The sequence below is a fragment of the Grampus griseus genome, assembly GCF_964374135.1.
Source record: "Grampus griseus genome assembly, chromosome: 17".
NCBI classification, from domain to species: domain Eukaryota; kingdom Metazoa; phylum Chordata; class Mammalia; order Artiodactyla; family Delphinidae; genus Grampus; species Grampus griseus.
In genome coordinates, this window is record NC_139011.1 from 46,153,765 (window position 1) to 46,171,282 (window position 17,518).

The 17,518-nt window shown below is 35.6% G+C and overlaps 1 protein-coding gene across 2 annotated transcripts in view; it reads right to left on the reverse strand.

Moving 5' to 3' along the window:
* Positions 1-7,474: 7,474 nt before the first annotated feature.
* DECR1 (2,4-dienoyl-CoA reductase 1) overlaps positions 7,475-17,518 on the reverse strand; it is a 50,720-nt gene continuing 40,676 nt past the window's right edge. Inside the window, exons 7-10 of one of the 2 annotated variants that reach the window (XM_082674723.1) lie at positions 13,610-13,682; positions 8,260-8,406; positions 7,736-7,798; positions 7,475-7,633 (exon numbers count right to left, since the gene is read on the reverse strand). In XM_082674723.1, coding sequence (XP_082530849.1) covers positions 7,574-7,633; positions 7,736-7,798; positions 8,260-8,406; positions 13,610-13,682 — 343 coding nt within the window. In that variant the 3' untranslated portion in view covers positions 7,475-7,573. Of the gene's footprint in view, positions 7,634-7,722; positions 7,799-8,259; positions 8,407-13,609; positions 13,683-17,518 lie in introns of both variants that reach the window. The other variant, XM_082674722.1, reaches the window with a different exon arrangement.

Consider the following 17,518-nt stretch of genomic DNA (forward strand, 5'->3'; position numbering starts at 1 on the left):
AGTTGATGCCCATGACCACTTACTAGCAGTACATTGTATCTAAAAAATAACTGTGCACTATAAGGGAGTAGGCTGTATTTTGTTTTGTATCTGTAAATTTAACTGCATATAGATAATTATCCAGGATGTGTGGCACACTCTTTTCAGTTTGTTTCTATACTCTTTGTAACGTACATTTTTTGTACATTTGAAAAGGAGAATGTCTATGCTTAGGCCAGTCAATACACCCAATTAAAATAAAATAATCTAACATATTCTTGCTTCCATAAATATAGTTGGATAAGGTTTCCCTAAAAACTCCACCAGGATTAATCTCTAAAATCCTAGTCTCTGATATGTAAATGCATTTGTCACTGAATAGAAGAATTATACATAACAAGCCAAGCATTCTTATTTCAGACAATTGTAAATCTGCCCCACAAAGTAGTTCTAAGCTGTGTTTCCAATTAGAAGAAATGTGCTTTTGCATCTAAAATACCAAAATATCAATCGTTAGTTAACTATGGCTCTATGTGGTTAACAGTCTCACTAGGCAAGATTTAGTCAATTAACCAACAACACGCCTATTGCTTGAATCCACACCAATCTATTGGTTCAAGTTGATTTGATGACAAGGAAAGGCAGCACCAGACAATGCATAAATCTGTCTTCTTCTACATTTGTATTTCCGAGTCTACTGTCAGAGTATGACCTTAACCCATTTTCTAAACAGTTTTCATGTTTTGCAGACTATAATTATTCTAGTAAACTGCTGTTTTTATGTCACAGTCTATGTACTATCTGATTAAATTATATATATCAGGTATCCTGGTGTTTAGTTTGCATTCTTTCTGGATTTTCTTTTTATGTAGAACTGTTCATTTCCACCAAGGGTAACTGCTGCCTCTGAAATTTTTTTTTTTTTCTAGCTACAACAACTCTATTTTTACTACATAATTGAATTTTAATTTAAAATTCATAGCACCCTGATTGTTGAATGTTATATCATCAATAATTTTGTGTATTCTGTGAATTTTATATTTCATGTTGAGATCAGCATTCAAAATAGTTCTATTTCTATCTGCGAATAGTTTCAAATGAGTTAAAAAGAACATCTCAGGAGAAATGCTAATGCAATCATTTATCTTATGTAGCAAGGGTGACTCTAAAACATTCTTTTGACCCACATCCAAGTCATAATTTCATATATTTGTAGCTAGAATACACTATACTGGTTATAGTTGACATGTTATGGTTGGCGATTTCTCATTTTTTGATGTGAAGCAGGGAACTATGAGAGATGTGTCTCTTTGAAATTTATAAAGTTACTGCCGAAGAGTTAATGGTTCTGGGTCACTTTGAATGTCCCCATTCTATAAATTCTGCACTGATTTTCTCAATTCATATAAATAACAAAAAAGTGAGGTCTCTCTTTCCCCAAAGAATGAACAGAAAAGAGATTGCCAAAAAATAAAATTTCTCATATGATGGCAGTAGTAGACTGGCTTTACTTCTAGTGTGTGAATGGAAGCACTGACCTTAGGCTGAATTTAACTACTAAGAATAAATAAAAAGGAAAATAACTCTAATAATCTTGCATATTTGTTTTCTTCCTCAAAAAGTCAGTGACTACGTAGCCCATGATCAATTCAGGGGAAGTGTAGGTTACTGAAATTAATACAGCCTAGGAAACCTAAATAAATGTAAACCTGCCTGACTCAGTGCATTATTGGATGCCTCATTGAATTAATATGTGTCTCTGGCATTGAGATTTACAAAGAAATCTCAAAAAATCCAAATATTTGTAGCTCTTTGCCCAACAGACATAATCAAATATTTCTGTATGAAAGATGTTCTCCAGAGGAATAGGAAGAATATATAGAATTTTCCTACATTTCATCTGTAGGAAAACAACTATCCATTATAAAGTATACTCCATAACTAGACCAGGTTTGGTACGCTTACAATAATAGCATGGAAAAAGAAAGAAAAGCAACAAGAAAAAGTCTGATAGGAGTATATCTGAGGGAACTTCCTAGAGTGCTTATAGTAGTAATGGCAACGAATCCAGCACCTGGCCTATCATGGTGGACTTTAACTCCCGAGCACTACCAGGAAAAGAAATTCTTATAACTCAGCTAAATCAGTCACAATTACATATGAGTGACAGGCCAGCCCCCTGGAGCAGAGAACAGAATGAAGAATGGAAGATGAATCTGAAAGGGCAAATGGAAGATAGCTTATATAATGCCTACCTCATATCACAAAATTCATTCCAAGTATATTATTAAACATAAATGGGAAGTATATGCAGACAAGAGAGTATCTCTAATACCTCATGCATGGAAAAATTCCTTAACCAATTATGAAAAAACAGATTGAGAAATTGGATTCTATTAAAATTAAGAATTCTGTTCCCAAAAATATACTATTAAGAGAGTAAATTTGTTTGTAGTTTGAAAAACCAAACATCAGAGTGTGAGAAGATATTTATGTTGGCTCACAACCTTGAGAGTTCCCCAGGTGAAATCTGAAACTGGCTCCGGTACATGGAGGACAAGGAGAGACCTAAGAAAGAGTCAGACCACTCCAGATTGGTAGGTGGCAGGTTTAATAAGCAAGGAAACCTATGTACAAGGTTCGGCTTGGGTGTAAAATGAGTAGATCTCTACACCTGCCCACCAGAATTTAAAGTTTCTAGAGCCTTTAAACTGGGTTCAGTCATAGTTCAATCCAGATGGTCTCAACAGCACCTTACTCACTCAAGGCTACTTCCTTGAAATAGCTCTGGCTGTGGGAACGGTGGCTCAAATCTACATTCCAGAACGAGGGAGGGAGGAGCCTAGATTCAGCTCTTGGGTCGACCTGCAGTCACGTCCTCTCGATGACCTCCTCCAACAATTTGTAACACTGACAGAGGTACATATCCAAAATATATAAACATTATTCCTAAAAATAATGTTTATACATAACACAACAGAAAATATATAAGAAAGTTGAATGGGCATTTCACAAATAAAAGGATATCTAAATATCCAAAATAAAAACTAATCAACTTTATTAGTAATCAAGAGAAATACAAATTAAAATAAATGAAATACTACCATGCACTCATCAGAGAGGCTAAAGTTAGAGATTTTTGAATGCTAAAAGTATTGATGAGGATGTGGCACAATGGAAATTTTTACACACTGCTTGATGGGAGGTTGTGAAGACTTCGAAAAGCCATTTGGCAGTATCTACTAAATTTGAACATATGCACACTTCACAATCCCGCAATTTCACTTCTATGTTTTATCTTCACCAAAAAAAAAAAAAAAAAAAAAATGCTCACAGCAGCATTGTATTTGACATAGCCCAAACTAGAAACAACCCAATGTCCAACAATAGCAGAACAAATAAATTGTGGTATATTCATACAGTGGAATGTTATGTAACAATGAGAATGCATAAGCAAGTAAGCCAGCAATAGAAGAATACATGTTGTGTAATTCTACTTATATAAACTTCAAAAGCAGCTTAGCTTAGAGGTTACAAGTCAAGATAGTGGTTAGTTTTAGGGAGAGAAATGGAGTCATGATGGGGGACATAAGCAAGGCTTCTGGATTCCTGGTGATATTTTGTTTCTCACCTGGTTAGCAGTTATAAAAGCATATTCACTTTGTGAAAATTCATGATTTGAGTACTTTTAGAAATCATAGGTCACTTTAAAGTTTTTAAAAATTAATGGTGTGCAAATAGGGATATACGGAAGCCTCTCTGAAGAAGCCAGCCATATAAAGATAAGGAAAAGTACATTCATAGGACAAATAAGCAGCCAGTGCAAAGGCCCTAGGTTGAACAATCCTAAGGAACAGAAAGAAAGCTGCTGTGACAGAGCCTGTGTGAGGGGAGAGTGTATCAGGTAGAGAGGCAAGATCACCTATGCTAGTGTTAAGGGGCTGAGATTTTATACTAAGCGCCATTTTTCTGTCTCCAAATCCAAGGATTATTTTACTGTACAGTTGAGAAATGTAAGACCTTAGAAGAAAATTAAAGGGATTGAAGTTGAGAATGAATTTATGAAAGTCTAATAAATATTTTTATGTTCAATTACAACAAAATAAAATTGATCAAGAACCCTCCCTCCAAAAAATTAATGGGCTTTTTTCCTTTGAAGAAGGATTTTGCAATAGAACTATATCTCATAAAGACCCTATTATTGTCTCTTGGTTTAAATTATGATCCCAAGAAACTGGTCCAGTTGAGGAGACATGAGCTTGACTAATTATGTGACCCTGGCCAAGTCACAACTTCCTTGAGCCTCAGTTCCCTTAACTATAAAATGAAGGGGTTGAGAGTACTATCTTCTAAGACTTTTCCAGGTCTAAAATTCTATTATTCAAAGTCACTTAAATTCTCACTGCTTTAGTTTTCCTCAAGAACAAAGTAACAATAGCTGTTACTCTTTACCTGAAACATTTCCTGGGGATGTCTTCATACATTAATTCTAAGATAAGTGATATTGTTACCAATAATCCTCACTTTAATTTTCTGAGTATTAACTCTTCTGTTAACGCATTAGAAGCAGGACTCTTGGGGAAGTTACTAAGTAGTGTGAAAAAGTAATAATTCTTACGGTAAAACATTGATGCCCAAAGGTGTTGTGTCATAAAATATAGTGACTATCCATCAATAATGTTTGTTTCTCTTTCAGACTTCCTAAGAAATTTTTCTTAGGAAGAAATTTCAGTCAAATGATATTACCATGATCTCTCTTCTGGTCCTCCCTGCCATGCCTGCAAGCTTTGCTTCTTCATTCATCATTTGTAATAACATACAATAATGAAGCAAACTCTAAGAGATGATCAACGGAAGAAAAATTTGTATACAAACTCAGACAAGTCAAAATTTTTATGATACCCCATTAAGAGGTAAAAAGACAAACAGGACATTCATTAAGTATAGAAAAATATTATCACTAATGATTAAATAAATACATGTTTGAAGGAGCTATCAATTTTTACTTATGAAATTGGCAAATAGTTTGAAAGTGAAACTACCCCATGTTGGTAGGTATTTGTTGAAATTGGCACTAGCACACATAGCTCAGGGTTTTTTAAACCCATACAAATCTCAGGAATAGCAATTTGGAAATGTGTATCAAGAGTCTCTAAAAGCTTCACAACTTTGACTAATAATATTACTCCCAGGAATCTATCAGGAGAAAAAATTCCAAACTCTAAAAATGTTTTATGCATAAAGATATTCATCACAGTTTTATATACTATACCAAAATTTTTTTTAACTAATTCTAAGAATAAAAAATCAAAGTATGATACATATAAACAATGAAATATAAAAAAATCTTTTATTTATGAGAAACAGGATCTGACTTATCATATAATCTCAACTGTTAAAATGAAGTAGGTTAAAAAGAAGTAGGGAAGTTGAGAAAACATTGAGAAAAAGCAATATTAATAAAGTTATAAAAATGTAAACACTGAATATAAATTTAACCAAAAATAGGGATATGGTTATATTTGTAGAATTAGTGGATGGGGAAGAATGTATATTCCAGAAAAAAACCCCAAAAATACAAACCAAAAAAATGGTTAAAAGAGCTGAAGATAGTTACATGGGAAGATAGCTTTGGAGCAGAGATTGCAGTAGTACTCTTCCCTATATAAATTATATAAACAAATTAGTTTCATAAAAAATAAAAAATAATGAAAAAAGGCAAAAGGTTGAAAATAACTATACCAAAGTATTAATAGAAGTTTTCTTTAGGAAGTTAGTTTTTAAATTTTTTATTCTTTTGTATTCTCACATTTTCTATGATAATCATGTCTTAAAAATCAAAGAGTAGAAAAACAGGAGGGCCTTGTCTTTCATTTGTGTGCTTTACATTTACATGGTGTTTTTAATTGTTTCATCTCACTTAATCCTCATAACAACCCTGTGAAGCAGATATTATAATCCTGAATTTTATCATGAAGAAAATAAGAAGTGATGAAACTTACAAAAGGTAATTTATATAACTACTGGCACTTTTTATTCCTATACCACAGAGTATTGATAATTTAAAAATAAAGAAGAAAGATGTAGATAGAAGAGAGGAAAACTATGGTTAGTGTTAAAGGTAAAATGGAGACTGGGTATGGTACCCCAGTGAAAGGCAAAATTATTGGAAATGTCAAGTCCACTCATTCTAAACCATTTATGTACACAATTTAATGTAACTTATGCACAAAATTAACTGTCAATATAATAAGGATTTGCATATCAGGCTTACAGCATATAAATTCAAACAGGAAAACTAGATTCCTTTTCAGATCTATTCAGAGGAGGTAAGATAGAAGCTGGTCCCCTCTCTTGGTAATTCAGGCAATTGGGACAGTCAGTCTAGTGAGCATGTAATGAATGATTCCTATGAAAGCAAAATACTTTTTTTAATATAAACTCAAAATTATAGCTATATACACTTGAGACTGTGGTTTTCTTATTATTTGATTCTTAGGATGACAAATTAGTCAAACCAAATATGGAATGAAATGAAATTATACATAAAAATATTTTATGAGCTTTGTTCATCTTCTCTACATGAGAATATATACTTTATCTTTTTTAGCACTTCCTATTCCAGTACACTTTATTTTTTTATAACAATAATTTATTAAAAAAAAATTTTTTTTCTATTCTTTTTCAAAGTCTTTTCCCATTTAGGTTATTACAGAATATTGAGCAGAGCTTCCTGTGCTATACAGAAGGTCCCTGCTGGCTATCTATCCTAAATATCACAATGTGTACATGTCAATCTGAAACTCCCAGTCTATCCCTCCCCACCTCCCCACCCCCTGGTGACCATAAATTCATAGAGAATATATACTTTAAAAGCTGAGATGGAATGCTGTCTCCTAGGTGTCACTTTCTCTAAACTCTGGAGACAGATTGAATTACTTCCCCCTCCACACTTTAACATTGCTGGAATATTTATCACAATGAATCATAAATAATTATTTACAGGTCTATCTATCCTGCTAGATAATGAGTTTTAAGAGGGCAAAGGCTATAGATTATTCATGTTTTATTCTCAGTACCAAATAAAATGTCTGGCTACAAAATAGGTCCTGGCAAGAACTTATCTGAATTAATACTGAGCTATCCAAAGAAGACAATTCATAAGTCCAATGAAAAGGAAATACACTGAAAAGACAGAGTCCATTAGATTTACTGTAAATCCTCTACTTTCTTTTAGGCACCATCACCAAAGACATAGTTTTAATATATAATTCAAATACTACTTTCACCATTAAGTTTCTCCTGATTTTTCCAGGTTACAAATATCTGTTCCTTTCTCTGCACTTCCAGTCTCGTTTCACCTCTATCAAAAGCCTTCACTCACTTTCCTCTTTTTATTTTTAAAAAATTCTTTAAAGGAACAACAGCCCATCTTATTTATCTTTTAATATACAAGATCTACCTACCATTGGCCTAGCACATAATACATGCTCAATGTTTGCTAAGTAACAATTTATTAGACTTGAAAATATTCAAAAGATTATAGACAGTTTGTATAATTTCCATTATAACCAAGATGAAGGCCAGAGTAGTCTTAGGAGCCTTTCGTCTTCCTGATGAGTCCTTCTATTGTGTCCCACTGCTCCCTGGTGACCTACCACAAAAAGAAAAAGTCAATTTAATGAGGTTCTTGTGTGTTTTTAAAGCTTAGTATCCTCACTGCCAATATTATATTATACTCACAAAATGGCATTACCTTCCTCAGACTGTTGAATTCCCCTGAAATAAGTACTTCCTCACCACCATCAAATCGAATTACCTGAAAAATAATAATAAAAGCTGTGAAACTAACTTCTTTTAAAAAGTTTCTGAACCATTAGCCATTTCTCCCTCCTAACTGGATAGAATATCTCCTTGGCACTTTCAATCAAAGCCTAAATTTTAAGGACAAAACTGATGCTTAAACCTAAATTGATTTACTCTCTTTAAAATCCTCTCTCCATCATTTCTACAATTTCAAATTATACCCAATCTTAAAGTTCATCTTAGAGGCATGTCTACCAGAGTGATTTACATTTAATAAAATTAATTTATCAATGAATCAACTCCATAAGCTAAACAATATATATTAATATTTCTATATTATAAATAATATACTAAATACAGCTAATTAAATACTTTAAATCATATTTACATTCAACATCGTCAGGATTGGTTCTACAATCCACCTCCCCACGCCAAATCCACCTCCCAAAAAAGTTGAGAGACAACAATGCTTACAGCTCCATTAATCCAAGAAGCATAATCACTACAAAGGAAAGCAGCAAGATTTGCAAGTTCTTCCACAGTTCCTAGCCGACCACAGGGAATTCTGTCAATCACTTCTTTTTCAAAAGCTCCAGTTGGGTCAAGACGGCTAAAGGCACCCTTAGGAATTAAGAAAATAATTAGGTTGCTTTTTTTTTTTTTTTTTAATACAACCTCTTTCCTATTTAAGAAACAAATTTGCAGTAAATGGAATGTTACTATGGCAACCTGTTCATACCTTAGTACTTGTAAGCAACAGAGAGTTTTGCCAAATTCTTCCATATTCATTTTACCCAATATTGACCTTTAAAAAACCACTAGAAAGGACAGAAGGAAAAAGGAAAACCAGATTGGAGGGACTCCATGATTCTTCTCCAAGGTATTTCTAAATGGGCTTAGGAGAATAGCATGCTTCATTTCCAGAATGTTTCTGCAGTGATTCAGCCATGTGGAGGACAGGCTCTTAGTCCTCCAGCCAGGAGTAAGGGCTGGGCCACTGAGGTGGGAGAGCCACATTCAGGACACTGGTACACAAGACACCTCCTAGCTCCATGTAATATCAAACGGCAAAAAATCTCCCACAGATCTCCATCTCAATGCCAAGACCCAGCTCCACTCAATGACCGGCAAGCTACAGTGCTGGACACGCTATGCCAAACAACTAGCAAGACAGTAACAGAGCCCCATCCATTAGCACAGAGGCTGCCGAAAATCATAAGGCCACAGACACCCCAAAACACACCAACAGACGTGGACCTGCCCACCAGAAAGACAAGATGCAGCCTCATCCACCAGAACACAGGCACCACTCCCATCCACCAGGAAGCCTACACAACCCACTGAACCAACCATAGCCACTGAGGACAGACACCAAAAACAACTGAAACTAAGAAAATTATAAGACACTGATGAAAGAAATTAAAGATGATACACATAGATGGAGAGATATACCATGTTCTTCGATTGGAAGAATCAACAGTGTGAAAATGGTTCTACTACCCAAAGCAATCTACAGATTCAATGCAATTCCTATCAAACTACCAATGGCATTTTTCACAGAACTAGAACAAAAAATTTCACAATTTTCATGGAAACACGAAAGACCCCGAATAGCCAAAGCAATCTTGAGAAATAAAAACGGAGCTGGAGGAATCAGGCTCCCTGATTTCAGACTATACTACAAAGCTACAGTAATCAAGACAGCATGGTACTGGCACAAAAACAGAATGGAACAGGATAGAAAGCCCAGAGATAAACACCATACACAAAAATAAACTCTAAATGGATGAAAGACCTAAATGTAAGGCCAGTCACCATCATATTTAGAGGAAAACATGGGCAGAACACTCTATGACATAAATCACAGCAAGATCCTTTTTGACCCACCTCCTAGAGAAATGGAAATAAAAACAAAGATAAACAAATGGGACCTAATGAAACTTAAAAGGTTTTGCACAGCAAGGAAACCATAAACAAGATGAAAAGACAACCCTCAGAATGGGAGAAAATATTTGCAAATGAAGCAACTGACAAATGATTAATCTCCAAAACATACAAGCGACTCATGTAGCTCAATATCAAAAAAACAAATAACCCAATCCAAAAAATGGGCAGAAGACCTAAATAGACATTTCTCCAAAGAAGATATGCAGATTGCCAACAAACACAAGAAAGAATGCTCAACATCATTAATCATTAGAGAAATACCAATCAAAACTACAATGAGATATCATCTCACACCAGTCAGAATGGCCATTATCAAAAAATCTACAAACAGGGCTCCCCTGGTGGTGCAGTGGTTGAGAATCTGCCTGCTAATGCAGGGGACACGGGTTCGAGCCCTGGTCTGGGAGGATCCAACATGCCGCGGAGTAACTAGGCCTGTGAGCCAGAACTACTGAGCCTGCGCATCTGGAGCCTGTGCTCCACAACAAGAGAGGCCGTTATATTGAGAGGCTCGCGCTCCGCGATGAAGAGTGGCCCCCTCTTGCCACAACTAAAGAAAGCCCTCGCACAGAAATGAAGACCCAACACAGCAAAAATAAATAAATTAATTAATAAAGTCCTACCCCCAACATCTTAAAAAAAAATGGGAAGCATCTTTAAACTCTCCTTAAAAAAAAAAAATCTACAAACAATAAATGCTGGAGAGGGTGTGGAGAAAAGGGAACCCTCTTGCACTGTTGGTGGGAATGTAAATTGATACAGCCACTATGGAGAACAGTACGGAGGTTCCTTAATAAACTAAAAATAGAACTACCATATGACCCAGCAATCCCACTACTGGGCATATACCCTGAGAAAACCATAATTCGAAAAGAGTCATGTAGCAAAATGTTCATTGCAGCTCTATTTACAATAGCCAGGGCATGAAAGCAACCTAAGTGTCCATCAACTGATGAATGGATAAAGAAGATGTGGCACATATATACAATGGAATACTACTCAGCCATAAAAAGGAACGAAACTGAGTTATTAGTAGTGAGGTGGATGGACCTAGAGTTTGACATACAGAGTGAAGTAAGTCAGAAAGAGAAAAACAAATACCTCATGCTAACACATATATATGGAATCAAAAAAAAAAATGGTCTGAAGAACCTAGGGGCAAGATGGGAATAAAGATGCAGACCTACTAGAGAATGGACTTGAGGATACAGGGAGGGGGACGGGTAAGCTGGGACAAAGTGACAGAGTGGCATGGACATATATACACTACCAAACGTAAAATAGATAGCTAGTGGGAAGCAGCCGCATAGCACAGGGAGATCAGCTCAGTGCTTTGTGACCACCTAGAGGGGTGGGATAGGGAGGGTGGGAGGGAGGGAGATGCAAGAGAGAAGAGATATGGGGACATATGTATAACTGATTCACTTTGTTATAAAGCAGAAACTGACACACCATTGTAAAGCAATTATACTCTAATAAAGATGTTAAAAAAAACACTAGAAAATATAACTTTTACCTTAGTTTCTTCATATGTAAAATGAGGATGCCTGTTTTAGCTATCTCACAAAATTGTTGTCTGAGAAATGAGAAAATGCATATGCAAGTACTCTGAAATATGTACAAATTTAGTGTGGTGGAGGTAGGGCTGCTACTGTCATTTGATTTAGTAAACACAGGAAAATGATTCAAATAGGAAATATTTAAGAGGAAATTCCTTTGCTTCTCCTTACTTCTCAAAATAATAGAAAAGGAAGAAAACAAGTATGTAGGAATATTAAATTCAAGTAGATTCCAGAGAGAGAAAAACATTAACTAAATTTGCCAAACAATTTCTGCCTTCTGTTAATGATAAAAAGGAGCAGACCCTAACACACCACTGTATTGCAATTATACTCCAATAAAAAAAAAAAGGAGCAGACCAAGATAAAGTATGCATGCGTGTTGATTAATAAAAATAATTGGCTTTTTCTCTACCAGTGCCTGTAAGTCTAGGTGACAACTCTCTTCAATAACACAGACATGAGACATAGCAAGCACACACAGGCTCCTTGAGAGCACTTCAGCTCTCCCTAGGCAGGTATAAAGCATCAAAGAAAAAGGGTAGACAAAGGTCCCAATTCTGGTTCTATCAGTGCTTGCTAGAGAGTTTCTATACTTCAATTTTCTTAAATCTCTTTAAAACTATATGCATGTTATTTGCATAAAACTTACACCTATACTGCTAGACTAAAAGTTGATGGCAAGCATCTGTCACAAATGTTTTTGTATCTTTCTTATTAGCACCTTTGCATACAGAAGGCACTCAGTAAGTACGTTAAATATATAATAAAATGCAGATGATCTTTCCTAGATACTGAGGTCCTAGAAAGAAGTTTCTATGACTATATATAAGATAGTGCTTAGCACAATGCTATTCTGAATCATGTGTTTTAATATGTGCCTTTGAATTATTTTTCCATTAATTTTATTATTTTTTATTACATAAGTGCCAAACAAATAAGATATTCAGTCAAGTTTCACTCACTCAGGTAGTTGTTCTTTCCATTTTCCACCCTTCAAACTGCTAAAAAAATTAATACAACCATCTCCATGTTAATATTTAATACCCCAGAACCATCTACAAGCCAAATACTCCTTTGCATTATTTTCAGTTTATACAACAGAAACAACTTAGCAAATTTCACCTGGGCCTTCAAAGAAACATCCCAGTTGGGATTATAAATTCTTGCTTTACACGGAAACAAAAAGAAGTATGAGAGTGAAGTCATTTGGGGTAACGTGAGAGAACAGAGAACCTGTGAACCTTTCACGCAACATCTGTAACAGCATTAGTGATAATTATGAGTTGCAATATCTGATTTCAGGTGAAATGCATGCCATCAGAAGGATTTTTAATCAGAGAGACATGGGAATTAGATGATGTGCATAACAGTGTTTGAAAGTGAAAAGGCACAGACATGTGTCAAAGAAAATGTTGCCTATAACAAGACCAAGCTTATATGATAAATTTCTAAAGCATCTCTTAAATTTAAAATATAGTTACATTTCCTTTTTTTTAAAAAAAAAACATTTTTATTGGGGTATAATTGCTTTACAATGGTGTGTTAGTTTCTGCTTTATAACAAAGTGAATCAGTTATACATATACATATGTTCCCATGTCTTCCCTCTTGCGTCTCCCTCCCTCCCACCCTCCCTATCCCACCCCTCCAGGCTGTCACAAAGCACCGAGACAATATCCCTGTGCCATGCGGCTGCTTCTCACTAGCTATCTACCTTACTACGTTTGTTAGTGTGTATATGTCCATGACTCTCTCTCGCCCTGTCACAGCTCACCCTTCCCCCTCCCCATAACCTCAAGTCCGTTCTCTAGTAGGTCTGCGTCTTTATTCCTGCCTTACCCCTAGGTTCTTCATGACATTTTTTTTTTCTTAAATTCCATATATATGTGTTAGCATACGGTATTTGTCTTTTTCTTTCTGACTTACTTCACTCTGTATGACAGACTCTAGGTCTATCCACCTCATTACATTTCCATTTTAAAAAAGGATGTCAAAGAACCTTTAAAATATAGTAAAAATTAAGAAATATAACACAATAACAGATTAAAGCAAATCAGACAAAATGCCAAAATTGATGGCATAAAAGATCCCAGAAAGATTACGACACTGAAATAGACCTTATCAAGGAGTTGTATAGCTGCTGTATTCTTGCCCACCTCCTTATTTCTTATGTTGGATAATGGCAAAACCCTCTTCCCTTCCACCAGGGCTCCAAACTAAGGTATCGCTGGAAAATCCTGCACACATGAGAATCTATCTATCTATCTTTCACTCCTTAATCCCTCAAAATGTGATCATAAGCAAACCAAAACTTACTTTGGTTTTTATAGGCCCCGGTTGAATCACGTTGAATCTCATTCCATATTTACCCCATTCAGCTGCAAGAGACCTAAAAATTAAACAACACAGATTCTAAAATATTATACTATATATTAAAAATACTATTAACCAAGACTGCATGCTTATTAAATGCCAGAGACTATAACTCCAATAGGTAGGTACTATTATTATTCCCCCTGTTACAGACAAGGAAACTGAGGCACAGAGAAGTTAAATCATTTGCTCTGGGTCATATGGCTAGTGAGTCAACCTGTAGCAGTCTAGCTCTGGAGTTTGTGCCCTTAGACACACTCTGCTGTACTATCTACCATTTACACTTTAGTGTCCTTAAGCACTATGCTAGATGACCTACTATTCACATTTTGAACGAAGTCCAATATCAATACACATTTTTAAAAAGGGTATCATTATTTAGCACAAAGAAGGAAGAGATTCATGTCTCTCCCCCACATTTTCTGGAGTTCAGTCCTGCACTTATAAAGTTCAATGTAACTTTACTCATAGTACATTAGATTACAATGTTTGCAACATTACAAGTGCCTTAATTGAGTAAGAGACGGATTACATAGATTTAAAATATTAACCATATCATGTCTAACTAGGCTTTAATACAATTGTTGAACTGAGCTAAAAAGGAAATAAGAATCTAAAAGAATCTTGCTAAATGCCCTGAAGCAAAATAGAACACTAATAGCAAACATGAAACCTTGAAGAAGCAACCTGTTTTAAAAGCCTACTTGGGACTTCCCTGGTGGTGCAGTGGTTAAGAATCTGCCTGCCAATGCAGGGGACACGGGTTCGAGCTCTGCTCCGGGAAGATCCCACATGCCATGGAGCAACTAAGCCCATGCGCCACAACTACTGAGCCTGAGCTCTAGACCCCGAGAGCCACAACTACTGAGCCTGAGTGCCACAACTACTGAAGCCCGTGCACCTAGAGCCCGTGCTCCGCAACAAGAGAAGCCACTGCAATGAGAAGCCCGTGCACCACAACAAAGAGTAGCCCCCACTCGCTGCAACAAGAGAAAGCCCATGCGCAGCAATGAAGACCCAATGCAGCCAAAAATACATTTAAAAAAAAAAAGCTTACTTGATAGATATGTCTTTTTATTACCTAAACTTATTTTAGAAATTTAAATTCATATGTACATTTGTGTGCATATACTTAATCTACTTTAAAAAAATGATTTAACGTAACTTAAGAAATACATGTAATGCAAATGAAGAAGATAGAATTACTTGAAAAGAAAGAAAACAAACAAAACAAGGATAAGGAAATATAAAGAAGTCAAGAATGAAACTTATAACTAAATGTATTGTGATATTCCATATAATTATAATAGGCAGGTGAAAAACTTGTATCTACTCCTTCCATGATGCTATGCAAAAGGTAAGCCTAATCAGTTACACAATTCACACTGCCCATAACGAAAAAAGCAAGCTAATCTCTCAGGAAAAACACAATTGTTTCTGACAAAAAAATTTAATAAAACATTTCTTCCAAGAAAACGTATAAAAGGAAAATTGTGTAGTATAGTAATGTCCTTAAGACACTGTATCCTTGCAATAGATACAAAGGGATAAGTTTTGTATAATTATAAGATATCTATTAACATAAGCTTTATGTAATTATAAGATACTCACTAAGATAAGCATTAACATTAACAATGCTTTATAAAGCATTGTGTTCCAAGTACAGTCTGTTAATCTGATTAATCCACTGGTACATTTTAGAGAAATGGGCTGCATCTCTTTCAGGCAAATCATACATTAAAAACTGCTTTTCTGAGTGATACCTTTAACAGAGTCCAAGACCATACCTACCCTGGGTATGTACTTGTAGTGCACCTACTAGATTGCTAGGGAAGTAGTAGCTGTGTGTCTTAACAGAATTACTGAGCTGAGCAGAGTTTACAGCATTCTGTGAAAAACTGGGCAAGCTATTAAGGAAACTGGCTTAAGAGGAAAAGCCATGCTATCTCTATTCATAGGTGCAACAGATAAATTTGTTCTAGTGCTAGCTCTTATAACCTAGTTTATATTCTCAAGATCTACTGTAACATGAGGAATCCACCTCACTGGTTCACTCTGCATGTTAAGATGCTAAGTACAATATACTCAATAATGTTAACCATTATTGTTTTTCAATCAACAGGTGTTTATTGTGAGCTTACTATATGCCAATACCCTCAAACAAAGAAAGGCAGCCCTGCTTTCAGGAGATAGTCCCTCTCTCAAGAGAGGTCGCTTTAGTTGTATAAAGAACTAGATACTACTATCCTGGAAACTGTGTAATATGTGCCAAGGCTACGTAAAGGAAGAAGTATCTATGCCTTCCTGAAGTACATGGAAGGCTTCCCTCAGGAGGTGATAATTGAGCTGACACTTGAAGAAGGATTAGGAGTTTTTTGTGGGAGTAAGGGGGAAAGAAGAGGATGGGAGATATTAGAAGGTAGGCTGGAAAAAAGAAGACAGCCCAGGCACATGGGCCAGTGTGAGTAAAGGACAAAGGCATAAACAACATGCAGTATTCAGGGACCTACAAGACCTTATCTGGTATGATTGTGTACTATAAAATATGAAAGAGGGCTGATGGGAACACGGGCTGGGGAGGAAGGTACACATTTATTGAGCATCTGCTATGTGCAATTCACTATGCAGTAATACAAAAAAAGCAGCACAGAATCATAGTCCTTAAAAGACATGAAATTGAAACCTCTAACAAGAGTCAAAGATCTCAACAAAACAAATATTGTACAAATGGTGCCAAAATAGTCAAGTTCAAATCCCTTATTTCCAATACCATTTGACCTTAAAAAAAAAACCCCAAAATGGTAATTATCTCTATTCAAACTAAACTGCTGAGTAAAGTATGACTTCTTTGTATCTCAAACAAATGTGTATCACTGGTTTAAATGTTAAAAAGAACCTTGAGACTACTCGAAAAAGAGAACAATTATGTAGTTCTACAAGCACTGAGCACCAGCTATGTACCCGATCTTGCTGAGCAATGAGTACACAAAGATGAATAAGATATGCTTTCTTCTCTCACAGACACACATTCTAGTGGGGAAGTCATATAGCTTTAATGATATGTTAAAAATAGTCTACAGTGCCCTTCTCTGTGCCCCTTCATTTTAGAATCTACAACACCGGATGGCATTTATTAATGTGTTAGTCTTCTCACCAGACTGGAATAAACAAAGTTTTAAGGGTGCAAAGAGTAGAGGATGGTTAATTCTCTTCTAGAGAAATGAAAGTAAATATCCCAGAGGAGGTGATACAAGCGCCCTGAAGGGAGGCAAAATATCACAGCAAATTCCAACAACAGCATAACCCAGGCATAGAGATATGAAAATGCGTGGTGTGTTTAAGAAAATATAGAGCGCAGGAATGATGGTAATTAAAAGCACAGGAATAACAGTAAAAGAATGCAAGTTCAGGTGAGAATGAGGACTGTTCTATTTCCATCACTATCATATCCCTGTATCCCATGTAAACAAAAGACATACAATAAATATTTATCAAATAAGTCAATGAATAAAGAAAGGCCAGGGACAAGTCTGTTTAGAATACCATATTGAGTTTTGGCTTTTATTCCAAAGAGTAATAGAAAAATGATATAAGGTTTTTAACTAGGCATTATAATAAGCAGATATACATTTGTAGAAAGATGAGTCTGGTGGGAATGTGAATAAAAAATAAAGAGAAAAGAAACTGGTAGCAGAGAAACATATTATGGGGTTATTACAGTAAGCAAGACAAGCAATGATAAGACCTTACATTACAACTAAGACAGTAGAAAAGGCCAGTGGGGAACAGATTCAAAAAGCAATCATATGCTGCTGAGAAAAGGCCAAAAGAGCTGACAAGTGGTCACTGTCT